The following is a 15,626-nucleotide window of genomic DNA, read 5'->3' on the forward strand; positions in this document are numbered from 1 at the left end:
TCTACTGTGCTGAGGTACTGTGCTGGCTTATGTATTTACTTACCTTAAGCCTCTTGTGAGTCCTGTGATTGGGAGGCCTCTCGTCCAGTTCACCCAGTAACACTGCTGGAATCCTCCCATTCTGTGAAGCCCACGGACCCTCAACTAACTCTAAAAGTAAAGTACTTACTTGTTCTAACAGTCTTCCTTACGAACTCTGGCTTTTGCTACTTAAGGACCAACCCTGACCTGCCCATTGGACACTAGACCCTAGTGACCACCCTTCTGCCACTGAGAACACTCATTCTCCAAGAATAAGGGAAAGACTTCTAAGTACTGGGCCTTTTGCCTAGAAAAGAAGATTTTAAAAGTGACTTACTTGCAAAAGAGGTTGGTTGGTAACTAATTCAGCGGATGCACAGTTACAAAAGTTATTACTTACCTTAGAAATGTTCTGCAATTATGAAAAGTAATTGTTAAATTCTGACTTTGCTTAGAAACTGTTTCGCCATTCTAACAGAAAGTAGATGTAAGGTTATTTTACTCCCCTGTGAATTGGTTGTGCCTCTTCCCCACTATTTCTTTCAGAGAATAGGTGTATACATTTCCCAACTGGGTCCTGCTTCCCCTGACTTGCTTCTAGCCTGTCCAGAATAAGTCTGCATTAGGTTGCATCTACCTAGAATAACATTGAGTCATTCATAAAGTGTAACACTGGGTTTTGCTTTCCTTGGTCTGTTTTAGACAGACACAAACAGTCTGAGATTTATACCTTCCAGTAAGTTGCGGATAGGTTCTTAAAAAGTGTATAGGTTAATTACTTTGAGGGAGCTGTTTGCCATCCTAAAATAAGTTACAGGAGTTATTGCTTATCTCAATCTGTGTTTTACAGACCTCAAAAGCACCTGTATTTGAAAATTACCTCCTTAGGTTTTACTCACCTAGAATAACTGTGGGCTATCCCAAAATAAGTTCTAGGTTTTTACTGTACCTATAATAAGTATCTCTATTCACAAAAAGAGTATTCAATTGTTTTACTACGTGATTTCTTGCTCCGTCACACTACATCTGCAAGGGTCTAAAACCCTTAAATTACTGAAAGTGATCTAAAAAGTAACTATTGGTTCAACTTCACTAGAACTCCTGTTAGGAGTACCAAATAAGGTTGTATGCTTTGGTCTGTGTACCTTCAAGCATAGTTTTGTCTTTCTATAATGTGTTTATATGATCTGTGACAGTACCCATTTCCCCCCCAAATTAATCCAGGCCTGCTTGTATTTAAATAAACCATTTACACAAAACAGTGTTAGTGATTCTTGGACCATCTGTATTACAATTTCTTTGTACTGATTCTACAGCCCTCGCTCCCAAGATAAGCATGGCTGCTCTGTCTAGGCTACCCTGAACTCGGGTGGTACAGCTTTATATTAAGGGCGTAGTCTTGTACTGCCCCAGTTGCACCAAATCCAACTTGTCCAGACCTTTTATCAAAGTGTGGGACTGCAGGAACCGAATAGGATTGATCGGTCGAAATGCATCCTTTGTTGGTGCTGCCTAAAAAGGTGTCAAGACCGCAGAGTGGACACAGAAGTTGATGAGTCGTGCCAGAGGTGCTCGAGACTGCTGCTGAGAGATCCCTTCTATTTTCCTGCCTTTCGTCATCAGACCAAGGAATCCAAAAGTTTGTGTCCAGAGCTGCAACATTGCGTAGCATTCACCACAAAGTTTTCTCCAAACCTATGGTACTGTGGGGAAAAAGGTATTGCTGACCTTATTCCAGAAAGTCGCTATAGAGTGAGTGCACAGAGGTGTTCAGGGCAACCCCCTTTTAACTCTGAATCAAGCCGCTGCTTGAGTCCTTTTAGTGAGTCTTTATCAGGGTCTCCAACATTGGTTAAGCCTTCTTGAATCTTCTTTCCTAGAAACTATTAAGTATCCACAGGAACATTTGATTTTGACTGCTTTGCAAGGGTTTAAGACTGCTACGAGGGTTCTACGTTATTTAATCGTGGGGTTTTTTACCGCAAATTTTTTTCCGAAAAAAAACCATCTATTTTTTGGGGGGGGGTTACCCCCCAAAACCCTGTTCACTTTATTTTTTATTCCCTTACACACATTTTTTACATTTTTAACCCCCCCGCCTCCCTCCCCCTCACAAAAAGATTTTTTTTTTAAAATAAATTTGCGGTAAAAAAACCCCGCGATGAAAAGACCTGCGATCAAAGGACGGTATACCACTACGAGAACCTCCTATTAGCTAGTGATGCGTTTATGACTTTGAAAGACTTGCTGTGCCGCGAAACTGTCCACAGAACCTGAAGCTATACTAGGTTAACCCTAACCAACTGTTTTCCTTCCCTGACAATGCAATTACTGTATTACTTTGTGGATGCGCGTTATCGATAATACGGTAGACCTGTTAAACCTCTGCAACAATTGTGAGCTTTCGGCAACTACCAACTAAACAGTAGCCTTTTGAATGTATTGTAAAGTATACCTATATGTGTTGGTTTGTTGTGCTAAGTATTTAACAGTGACTAGAGGAAATGTAAACAAATCTTTATTTTAATATAAATGTGTGTGTAAGTGTTTCTTTGATGAGCATTACTAGCTAGTTTCAGTGTACTTACCTAGAGCTCACATCTTCCTCTTAAGATAAGCCCGACTGTTCTGCCACACTACCAAGGTCTCGGAGTAGTGCAGACTGATACTAAGAGTTGGGTATCTACAAACCACTGGGATAGCTTACTAAAGTCTTAACTCCAAGTAGGACTTCAGGAAAACTGCCCTTACAGGCTCCTAGACCACTAGGTCCCTCTTCTGTCTCTGAGATCACTCCTGCCCTAGAATAGGGAAGGACTTTAAAGTATAAGCCTCCGTCTTGAAAAAAGAACCAGTGTTACAAAGTACTTACTTGCTAAAGGTTGTAGTGTTGTAACCATCTCTGAAATAAGACACGTGAAAGTGTTGCTAAGATTCTTACCTGTGAATTGCTTAATGCCATTCTTAAAAGTATAACAAGGGTATTTACTTAGCTTTGAATTGTGATCCGCTCTTCTAGAGAAGAACTGAGTTGATATTGTTTTATTATTCCTGAAACCGAATAAATGTAAAAGCTTACCAATAGGGGTTACTTACCTTGAATAACTGCTGCCATTCTGAAAGTATAACATTGGGTTGTGCTTACCCTGAACTGCTTTGTGCATTTGTAAAACAGTCTTACTCCGTTCTTACATATCCATGAGTAGCTGACTGCCCCTCTGAAAAGTATGAGTTATGTTCTTATTTTCATCCAGATTACTTTTCGGGACAGTACAAAGCTATCCATTCAGAAAGAAGAATAAGCTGCATATGTTGCAAGGTATATACTTGTAACTGTGTTGGCATAACGAGGTGATTCTGGAAACTGAAAAACACTAAGTTACTACCATTATCGTATGCTTCCCTTGAATTACCTTGCATCTTTCCAAATGTCTACTGATATGGTTTTATTCCCCATGAATAGCTGATTGCCATTTTAAATGTCTATCATTAGTTTTTTATCCACCTTGAACAGCATATCGCTCTTCTAAACAAGGTTATACTTTGGTTTGTATACCATAAGTATTGTGTTGGTTTTTATAGCGTGTTTATGAGTTATGATATAGTACTCACCTTTCCAACGATTCATCTCTGCCTAGGAGTATAAAAAAATAAACCATTATTTTTACAATACTTCGGAGCATCAGTCTTTCTTTGGACCATATGTATGCTACAATTTCTATGTACCCATCTACAGCCCTCTCGCCCATCTTAAGTTAAGCCTTGCTATTCTGGCATTGCTACCAAATATCTCTGGTGGTACTGCCTTATACAAAAAGAGGAGTTTCTGTATAGCCTCAGGAATAATTTTATTAAGCCCTTCAGTGGCGTTATGGAGAATTCTCGGAAATGTGCTAATTCCCTTCTACCTTAGAGACCCCCAGCACTTTGGCTGGACTTTAGGATTTTTAAGCTGGGGAGAGCGAGACTCTTTTTCCCCACTCTCTCATGTATTTTTCTACGACTTAAACTCGGTTTCTTTTTGGTTGTGGAGTCTGACAAACTCCATAGACATCTTTACATTGTCGCACACAGCACCCTCAGTGCACACAGCAGTCTTCCAAATTTCCCCAGGGTTGAAATACCTTTTCTTGGATAAACTACTGTTTCCAAGAGCAGTGAAGTGAAATTGACTACTTACATTTTGTAACTTTCTAGACCCAGCACACACCATCTTAGAATAGGGTGCTGGAGGGGTTACTTAGTATCCCCTTTGTCTAGTTTCTCATGTAACATCTTTATGTTACCTTTTCTACAATTAATGGCTTGTGGCAGTTTACTACCCTTGCGTGTTTTTCCCGCGGGCTGCGTTTGCAGCTGCAGTAAAGCACCCACTGGTGCCCATTTTGTCCAAATGGCCCCAGTCTTTTTTTTTCCATTTCCTGCTGGAAAGGAGCTTCTTGAGATTTACTCTGCCCACCAAACCAGGTTTGGTCCCTTTGGTCGTTTTGTCTTTGGCAGGTTTCACGAGGGAAGCCTGCCTCTGGCTCCAGTATGTCTGGCAGGGGCAGGAAGTGAGGGAGGTGCCTGAAACGCCCTGTGCTTAATCCCCCTTGGTTACAGGAATGCACCCAAAGGCGATGGGCCGGCTGGCTGTCCGGCAAGGACAGCCAACCTGCTTTGTGATTGACAGCTAGGCTGGAATGAATGGGAGAAACCTGCATACAAGGTGATGCTTTTTGGCTTGGAAGGCAGAGTCGACCAATGGACGAAGGAATCCAAAGAAGCAACTAGAAGAGAAGCCTGCTGCAACTACTGGACCGTTGGTTTTCCCGGTGAAGTCCTGCTGCTGTACTGAAGCTCAGAATTCCCCTCGACTAGAGAAGCCCTGCAAGGACGACTTATCCCCTTGAGTTGATGGGACATTCTCTCAAAGCGGGCTGTACTTCCACTGCTGCTGTAACCGAAGTGCCATGGAGAGGAACACCAAACAGACTGCATCACTTTTAAGTCGGACCAGAGCTTGTGGAAGATCCTCCGGATTCCCAGAAAGCAGGACTGACCAAGCCTGAGCCACCTCAACAGAGTGCTGGACCCCAGATGCGAGGAAAGTGCAGAGTGGTATCCGAGAGACCTCAGCGGTGCCTATTTGCGAAGACGTGAAGTGCCGCTGAATTGAAGTTTGCCCTTTGCGTCTGCTGACTGTCACATTGTGCTGCAGGAGTCCCCAGAAGTCCTCCCTCTTGTCCCCATGACTGAGGCACAGGAACAACAGGATCTGCAGAGCTGCACAGGTACAGAAGCCAGTTGGAACCACTTCTAACCACAGGTACTGTAAAGTTTAAGAGGACTTACCTCTTGTGGTGTAGCCTTATTTGTTCTCAGTGGAGACTTGTCTTGGTTAACCTTGCAGAGTTGCTTACAGCTTTGCCCCTCACAAGCCTCCGTTTGTGGCCCTACTGTGGGCTACATTGACCCACTCAGCAGAATTGACCCACTCAGCAGAAAAGTGCCAGTGTCTGTTCTTGTGTGCACCAAAAGAAGCGAATTGAAAAAGACAGCGCTGCTCAGCTGCTTGTAAAATATTCCCTTTTCAATGGGAACTTTTTGCACTAAAAAGGATGCTGCCCTGATGCTATTTGCATCTATTCCATATCACATTACTTTTATCAATAAGGCCCTGCCATGCCCATCCATATTCACATTGTGCTTCAGCAGAAGAGAGCATTATCTCTGAATGACAGGCTAATGTCAAGCCAAATCTGGGAAATCTACGAAACTTCACATTCAGCCGTGCGAGAAAACGCGAAACTTTTGGGTTACAAAATCAAATCGAGGCTTTAAAGAAATCCTAGCTCTATGGGCATAGGTCCATTTCAGTGAAACTGTGTCTTGAACAAACTGCAGTATGAAAGAAACTGGCTGGGGCTGCAGAACAATATTGGGAAGTCAGATGGAAGAGCAAACCTTTTAAAAGAGAAATCTCAGCAGCTTTCACCACATGTCAAAACGGGCTTTTGCAAACAAAAAAACCCAGAAAATGCCTGTTCTAAAAGTACAATGTTGAATAAAAACCTGTCCTCGCCTAGCAATGTAAAGGGGTTTTGCTGGGAAACATATGGGATGTTTTATTTTAACAGGCTTGTTTTTGATTCAGAGCAAAATAAAAGAAAATAAAGGAATTAAAATGCATTGGCTGGATTTTGCAAGCTCCAGAACCGGTCTTTCTGCTGGCTTAAGTGATGCCTGCCACCATAAACTACTGGGACACAAGTGATAATTGCTAGCTTGGAAAAATTTGACTAGGACCAGAAGGCTGCATATCACATGATCATCAGACTTTTGTCTGGGCAGAGGCCTCTTACAATAGAGTTTCTGGGACACTAACCAGTGAAGTGAGGAAAAGGCAAACATTCAATCAAACTGGGAAACCCCCATGGCCACCCTGGGCTGAAATGACAGTCTGGGGTAGCTGAAAAAATAGAAATGGGCCAAGTGAAGGACAAAGGCCAGCCCTATTTCTTTCAAAAGACTATTTTGATTAAGAAACCTTTATGACTGATCTTTGCAACAGGACTTGGGAACATAAAAAGTGAACAGTGTAAATGTAATTTTGTGGTTTTTAATTTAAGACGTAGTCTTCCCTGCCATATTGGGAATAGAAATGGCAGTGAATTGCATTATCTAAGGAAAGTGTACATGATGCCACTTTGAAATTCACTACTGATATGCCTAATAATCTATACACATGTATAAAGTTATCAAATTTTAGGCTGAATATTTCTTATTGAAAACGGAACATTTTTAAGCAACTGGAGAGTTGGACTGGCACATTCTGCGTAAAATATGTAATCTGCCCATGTGATTTGTTAAAGCGCCACAAGTGTACAAAAGGGCAAATTATGTTAAGATTGTCTTTTGGCAAAAAAACGTCTGTGGGAAGGCTTTGCACATCATAAAGTCCAACTCCATAAACTGAGTCACCTCCTAGAGGAGGCAACCAACATTGGTTGCCCTATCCGGGTTTTGGGGGTAGGCCAAGCTCAGTTCTGACCAACAATAATTTTAGGATGTCACAGTGTCTTATAAATAAGGGTGGCTGACAGAACTCTAGACACACTCCCGATTTCCAGCGCCTGCGTGCCTGATATTCTACATTCATCTTGCCAGAATCCAGATTCCACTACAAGACCAAAGCATAGCTGACCCTATCCCAGCAAGGCCTGGATCCACAAAATCCCACTAAAAATCTCACTAACCAGGAGAACGCTGTGGTTCCTTTTGGGGAGCATCTTGTGACCAGACTAGCTGTTTGCCTGCTAGCTGCATGCCCACTGTACCCCTGCCATCCAGCTGTACTGCTATCCAGCGACCAGACGGGCCCAGCTGTTCTGCTAGGAGAGTCCACTGCTACCTGGTGACCCGAACTATGCAATGACCAGAACCCGGTAGACTGTCCCAATATCCCAAACTCAAGCGTGGACCGAGTATTTCCCCCATCCAATAGAAACACATAGCCTACCCCATCCCGATCCTTGCGTCTTTGTCCCACTCTCTAAGCAACCCTATCCATGCCTTGGTAATTTGTCCTACTGTCAATTCTCTGTGCATCTTGTCCGTAATTCCTAGTGTTATCGCCATTCTTTCATTCACCCCATCTTGTAACTCCGTAGCCATATTTTGATTAAATAAATTAATTTTCCCTAAAGAACGGAGGTACACTGCGTGAAGGGTTACAACTGCAGCGCAACTTATATTCACGGGTGGCGTTCCTCTTTTCCCAGCCATTAAAACTAGTATAAGCAAAATCTGTCTTTTCCTTTCCAAACCGATTTCTCTTTAACTGCTTAATTTTTCCAAAACCGAACCTCATTTTATCTTGTACATCTCATCCAATTATTCAGCTCTAGCCATCCTTTCACTTCTAGATTGTCCCTGTGATGTGAATCTATTCCCCAGCCCAAAAACCGCATTCAGTGTAAAATGCAACTTTCCAACATGTGATTTCGGCTGCATCGTGTTCTTATTTCAACTTTCTTTTGAATTGTATGCCTTGGGTTGATACCTTGCCTTGTGATTGCTAGTGTTAATACATTCCTGCTGTTGTGAGAAATCATATTTGCCTCATGATATGATATGATATATGATAGGTCATTTATAACGCGCTTAATACCCAGAGGTTTCTAAGCGCGGACTCTGGGATCGAACCAGTGTTGCTCCGTGTCGTCTTGTTTCCAAGACAAGCACGTTGCCACTGAGCTATCCTCCCGAGACCATAGATTTAACCGCACATTGTCAATTTCGGGTGTCATTTTATCCAATTGGAAAGGGCTTCTTATTTTGTGAGGGAAGGTTGGATTTTGATTGTGTTTGCTGCATAATATTCCTGACTCCCTGCTGCTTCTTTCTGTCCATTCCAAATTCGATTCATAGGGGTTTGGGAGAGCATTGCAGGGGGGGAAATCTTAATTCGGGTGCTATCTACCCAAATAGAAAAAGTGTTCCTATTCATTTGTGATTTGGATATGCTCTTGTAGAAGGTTAACCAAGTGTATTGCTTCAGTTTCCATTGTAATTATCACCCAATTGGCGATTGCTTCTCGATATTAAAATTTGTATCATTTCCTTTGAATATTAAAATAAATATTGCATTTTCACAAATTGGCCTGGTTCATGGTCCATTATGACGCGGGGTATTTGAAAAAGGGGGTGTGAGACAGGTTGTGTATCATCTCAAATTGAATTTGCAGAAAATAAAGAGAACGGCATCTCAATTGAGCGCTACCTCCAAGGCTAGGGTCATGGTCCTGTGTGAGTCGCCCTATTGAAATCCTTAACATCCTGATCCCTCTGCAGCCCCCAACAGAGCAGGAGCTCTCATGCTGCCCCGACTGCTGCAGGAGCAGCTTCTCCCTCATCCACTATGGAGATTGCTAGGTAAGCAATGGGCACAAGGACGTCTACCTAAGCCCAGCTCCTAATTTTGCTTTTTGTTTGATTAAATCCACCGCTGTCAAGTATAGTTTGACAAAAACCCCATCGCTGTTTTTACTAGTGTTTCTCTGAGCAATTGCCTAAATCATTGCCTGCTCACTGACTCTCCATTACCAGCAACGTGGAGATCCCAATCTAAAGATGGCCGCCCGGCCTGATGAGATCTCCCCCACCGCTGCTGTTCAATTGTTGACACTAGCTCCCCCCTACATTAAGCTATCCCCTGATATATTGTTGCCTTTAGTCGCACTTTGCACTCATTTCAAACTAGCCTACTGTTGATAAACTGTTTGCCTCTAGTTGCCTACTGTATTAACTTCAATTCCTCCTGCTGCTGATAAACTGTTGGCACTAGCTGCCCCCGCATCAAGCTAGCCTGTTGTAAATTGTTGCCATCAATCACCCCCTTCCTACCTACCACCATGTCCTCCTTCCACAGAGTTACACTGGCCATGGCCTCTTTCCTACCTCTAGTTCATACAGTTACCCCAACACCTTTTCTTCCTTCACTCCAACCTACATTCACTCATAATCTGTCTAGCAATACACATTCGTACATAGCAGCCAGTAACTCTCAGCCCTGTTGAATGGTTACAGCGCTATACAACACCTCTAACACCACTTATTCCATTGTCAGTCCACACTAGGAACCAAAAACTAGGCCCTCGATTCCTAAACCATAATGTCACCTCAAGGTTGATAAATCTACACATTCGACATGACCCATGTAGCATCCCTCTCACTTTGAACCTCACTCAAACACCAATCAACCCACCCTCCCCTCCCCCCAGCTCAAAAGAATCTACCCCCATTCCTCCACCATCCAATATTAAAGGAGCTCTCATCAATGCTCGCTCTCTTGTTGCCCATGCTTCAGAGATTGCCGATCTTACTATCTCAAACAACATGGACTTCCTGGCTATTACAGAAACCTTCCTGCATCAGGCAGCAGGCCCAGCACTCTTCCCAGCCCTACCAGAAGGTTACACCATCATTAGGACTGATAGAAGCTTGAACAAAGGTGGAGGAGTAGCCTTCATCGCTGAAACCCACCTAGCCCTCAGAGCCACACCCGACCAGTTTCCCCTCTGCAGAGCTCCTATCGGTGAAATCTACGCTTTCACCCAAATACTCTTGCATCTTATCTACCAGCCCCCTGGCACCTCTCCCTCCTTCGAGGAAGACATCATGAACCTCCTATCCACTAACACTAAGCTCGGATACCAAACTATCCTCCTAGGAGACCTTAACCTCGGCCTTCAGGACACCAACAACCCTCTAGCCTTAGCTGTGGATAACACCACCACAAATCTGGGCTTCCTACACAGAACCACAACACCGACCCATTCCAAAGGTCGAACGCTAGACTGGGTGTCGGACCAACTGCTCCATTGCCATTCTCCAAAATGACCCAGTAGGCTGGTCGGGTCACCACCTCATCTTGTTCTCCATCCCTGGACCCCGCCCCCCAAAGCCACCTTCGTCCCCCCCCTACCCCATCTAGAAACGGTCACAACATCACCATAGACAGCCTACAGCCCCTCATTAGCAACATCATCAGCGAGTCCAAGTTCAATAACCTCGACCCTTTCAAACTGGTAGACCTTTATAACGACACTCTCAAATCAGCAGTAGATACTGCGGCTCCTCTTAAACTCAGGAAATCCAAACCCATCGCCCACCTTAATAAGTGGTTCACCCCCGAACGAAAAAGCCTCAGAAACACCAAAAGATCAGCGGAATCCTCTTGGCGGAAATCGCCCACCACCAACAAAACAGCTTTTACTTCAGCCTCCGGAATCTACAAAGCAGCTATCCTTTTGGCTAAGAAAGAAGCCTACAACTCCAGAATCTACAATGCCAAATCTAGCACCAAGGAGCTCTTCAGCATGCTTAAAGAGCTCGAATCCCCAGCTCCCCCTTCAAAGACGCAGACTGGTGCTCAAAAATCCAGCAAGTCCTTGCAGATAAAATCACTCTACTCCAAAACAAAATTGAAACCAAAAAGGCTAGCCTTACTAACGGTTCCCAGCCCACCCGGTCACAACGAAAACCCCACAATCTTGCACCCCTTTCACTTTTTTGCAAGTAACACCAAAGGAAGTAGAAGACATCATAAAAAGCCTAAAACCCTCCCACTTTCAGGAGGACATCTGCCCAACTTCTATCATCAAGGAGGGAGCAAAAACCTAGCCCCCTTCATCACCACTCTGATAAATTCTTCCATCTCGTCTAACCAGGTACCTAACAATCATAAGTAAGCCTGGGTCATGCCTCTCAAAAAAAACTAACCTTGATCCAAATATCCCCACAATCTACAGACCACTGTCCCGTTCCTCCTAAAAATCCTGGATTGGGTGGCATATTTGCAAATTCAGAAGCACCTAGAGGAGAATGAACTCCTAGGCCTAAGACAATTGGGCTTCAGACCCAGACATGGAACCGAGCCAGCTCTCCTTGACCTCAAGATCCAAATGGATGAGGCAAAGGACAAAAGTAAGCTAGCAATCCTCGACTTATCTGCTACCTTCGACCACCAAATACCTTACCACAGCTGCAGCATTCTCTGCTAATGCATCTGACTGGGTAAAATCCTTCCTCTCCAACCGGACCACCAATTCTATCCCCATCAGCCTCAGCAGACCCAACACCCATACTCCGTGGAGTCCAAGGCTCTTGTGGGTCATCTACACTATACAATATATTTACGAAGATGCTATTCGACAGTCTGGACAAATTGGGTGTCATCTATACCAACTATGCAGGTGACACTCAAGTCCTCATCCCCCTCACTGGCTGCTATGATCAAGATTCTAAACTACACAATGATATTTATCTTGAAATCCAAGCCCGGATGGACACCAACAGTCTATGTCTTAATGACGATAAGACTGAGTTAATGATCGTGGCCCCTCAGGCATGACTGAATAAACTTGACACCATGTACTGTTCTTTCAGCATTGACGGCAACATAATCAATGTATCCAAAGAGATAAAAACACTAGGTGTCTACCTCGACTCAACTTTATCACACAAAAAACAAGTCAGCAGCGTGGCGTCCTCCACAGCTTATACAAACTGATCTACAGCTGTCAATCGTACTTATCTACAAGTAGTTGCTTAACATTGGCCAGAGTACTTGCATTGTCGAAATTAGACTACTGCAACGCACTGTTCCTAGGATCCTCTGAACACAACCTAAATAGACTCCAGGTACTCCAGAACAACTCACAGAGCACCACTCAATCTAACCAGATCCTGCCGAATCTCCACTCACAGACACAATGCCAACTGGATGCCCATTCGTGACAGAATCACACTACGCACCCTGGCCATCACACACAAATGCCTCACCAACAGCCCCTAAATATCTGACTGATAAAATCTGCAAACACTAACCCTCACGTACCACTAGATCGTCTCACTCACAACCTTGTAGTTCCAAGGTTCAACCTAAAAACAGCTGGAGGAGCAGCTTACCAGTCCAAGCTGCCAAACAATAGAACTCTATTCCGATCCCTCTCAGACAAGAACCCTCCTTCCTTGCCTTTAAAGCTAGAATAAAAAAGTGGCTAAGCAACAAGCCTTTACATTAATATGTTACCGCTTTTGCTTATCTGACTACTGCTTATTTATGCTATGGCACAATGTCGCATGTTGTCTGACGCATCTGTAACCAGGGTCCCAATCTGTCTCTATTTGCCGTCATTGTGTATTGCCTCACCATGTATGTAACCTCTAAGCGCCCAGTTACCCTAAGGTTCGGTGCGTGATATAAATAATGAACAAAAACAAAAAAAAACAAAACACTACATTAATTCTACTTTTTCTACAAAGACTTCTAAAACATTGTGCAAGACTTTTGCTTACCTACAAGAAGTGCTTCAGCTCACCTAGACTCTTGATTAATTACCATTGACTGGGCTGGCTCCCCGAAAGACTCCTGGCCTGGCTCCCTAATTGACTCTTCGTCCCTCTGACTTTGCGTTTTACTTTTCTTCCAGGAAAGGGTTAATTTACTTTGCATTGGGGGTTCAAAAGTACTTACCTGTTTCAGAATATTTGTGTAACCTTTGTTTTATTCTTAAACCTCTTTTCTTTGACATCAACTTCAGTATTGCTCTAAATGTACCAGTGTTAGATTAATGTCCACAATGTCCTAGTTATTTAAGTCACCTCAGAGTGTAGGAATAATCTGTGTGCCATCCCAAATGGTTACTTGCTGATTTAGAGGAACTAAGTGTGTATTTTGGAGTGTATTTGTGTGTTACTGTGATATTGCCCCTTCTGAAGAAGGCTTATGCAACTGTTAAATTAATATTTTTTTTAATCAAGAAACCCTGAGTGTAAGAGTTTATTTAAACAGTAGTCACTGTAAACTGTAAGAACACTACTGCTTACATTGACCCCTCTTGAGTTAATCCTGGCTGCTCAGCCACACCACCAACCTGTAGACTGATACCAAAGGTTGGGTTCCTATTGCCAGGTGGTCAAGGTTGCTGTAGTGCACCCAACAGGTACTGCACACAATCTTGCCTAACAGGTGGGCTTTAGAATAACTGTCCTAACATGCACCAAAAACATTTCCACATCTCTTAATACAAATAACTAGTTACCATCGGTGTCTAGTCAAATGGCCGACAGACAAAGGGTCGACAGTCAAAAGGTCGACACAATTTGGTCGACAGGTCAAATGATCAAATTTTTTTTTAGTTAAATATATTTTTTTAGGTTTTCGTTTAGGGAACAAAAGATCATTTGACCTGTCGACCTTTTGGTGTCGACCATTTAGATTCGATCATTTGACCTATAACCGTTACCATCCGTAAGATCACTGGGGGTACACTGCCCTTAATCCAGTTCTATCTCTTCTAGATCCTCCAATGTGCATGGTCTTTTTGTTTTGAAGCAATTTTATTTATGATTGGCTGCAAACAGTTTGTATACATGAAGAAAAGTGAGTAGTATTTCAATCAGCATTGCTATTCCACTTGGGTAGGTATTTCCCAGCAGAAAGGGTGGTGGGAGGGGTGAAGGACTGCTAAAAAAAGATCCCTACTGAACATCCAACAGCTCTGCGGGAGTTCAGAATTACTTATTCAACCTAGAGAGAGAAATGAAGGGCAATATTTTCAGTTTTAATACTTAAAGTGACCCAACGATTTATTCAATGGAATCCAATGACTACAGCTCCATTATTGTGTACACCATTCTGCAATTTGTTTGATAAAACTCACCAATTTACTGATCTCTTCTTGACGGTCAGGTGCTGACCTGGCAGTTGCCCGTATCATAGTGGAGGTTTGATTGTCGGTCAGTTTCTTTATACATCTCTGCCCTGCCACTATGTTACATACCTAAAAGGGGGAAATCATGATTTAGCCGTTCAAGTTTATTTTAATATATTTTGCAAGATCAGGAATAATATACTCGAGACATTTCATTTTCTTCACAGAGCAACTCAATATACCCAAAAGCACCATCCGCATCTAGAATGCATTTGCCAGTGTAATTACTCAATTGGATTGTAGAAGCAGAGTTGACAAGGAACAAGTTACTTACCTGTAACTATTCTCCAGCATGGGGATGGCGTGGATTCACATGCTCAAGAATATTCTCCGTCAGGCCGGGAATCCTCAGTAAAAGAAAATAAGTTTCACTTTCACTTATGTTAGGCAAGATTGTATAGATTACCTTGTGCGAGACTGCACCAGCCTTGTCCTCTTGGCAATAGTCAACCCAACCTTTGGTATAAGCATGTACTACACAAGTTGTTAGAGTGACTGTGCAGCCAGGCTTCTCTCAACAGGGGACAATGTGAGCTTTAGGGTTATCACACAGATTCACAGTGACAAGCGTTATGCAAACTTTATATGCAGTACCCTTTGGGAACACTACAAAAACTCTTACTACAGGTATAGGAAACCCAACCTTTGGTATAAGCTTGTACAACACAGTTTTGGTATGTGAGCTGTAGGCGAGTTACACAAAGATTCACAGTGACAAGTATTCAAATAAACTCTTACATACAAAGTTTCTTGAATAAACAATGAATGTATTTATCGGTCAGTTAGAGTAAGCCTTCAGAAGGGAGCAATATAAAAAGCAACACAGAACACTATTCACTCTTAATTTCTAAATCAGTAAAGACCCTTCTGGTATGGCCCATATTCACAACCTACACCCTCAGGTGACCAATAGCTAGGGTGCTGGGCACATAAATATCTTACTGTTTGCATTAGAATACTGTTAGAAGTTGGTAAAAGAAGAAGATTAGAACAAACAAGAGACCACATATATTCTTAAGCAGGCAAATACTTTTGGATCCCCTAAGCAGAGACATTTATTATAATAGGCTAAGCCAAAGTCAATGGGCAAAAGTCTTATATAGGGTGAAGCACTTCTGGTGGGTAAGTAGAAAAGTCTTTGCACAATGTTTTAGAAGTCTTTGAAGAAAAGAAGAAACAAATGTAGAGCCACAAGCCGTTAGACTTGTGAGTGGTAAAAGATGCAAGCAACAGTACAGCAAGAGGCAAGTTCATCCAGACTTTGTACAGTACCTTTGTATTGGAAGGAAAAGTGCAGCAGGTGACATCTGTTCCAGAGCAGCTATGCAGATCTCACTGTTCCTG

General features: G+C 42.9%; 1 protein-coding gene across 3 annotated transcripts in view; it reads right to left on the bottom strand.

The window, feature by feature from the left end:
* AGO2 (argonaute RISC catalytic component 2) overlaps positions 1–15,626 on the bottom strand; it is a 1,138,923-nt gene that overhangs the window by 554,872 nt on the left and 568,425 nt on the right. For all 3 annotated transcript variants that reach the window (XM_069621684.1, XM_069621685.1, XM_069621683.1), the window contains exon 9: positions 14,232–14,351. In XM_069621684.1, the coding sequence (XP_069477785.1) occupies positions 14,232–14,351 (120 nt within the window). The remainder of the gene's footprint in view (positions 1–14,231; positions 14,352–15,626) is intronic.

The sequence above is a fragment of the Ambystoma mexicanum genome, chromosome 5q (genome assembly GCF_040938575.1).
Source record: "Ambystoma mexicanum isolate Mex_15411 chromosome 5q, UKY_AmexF1_1, whole genome shotgun sequence".
Taxonomy (NCBI): Eukaryota; Metazoa; Chordata; class Amphibia; order Caudata; family Ambystomatidae; genus Ambystoma; species Ambystoma mexicanum.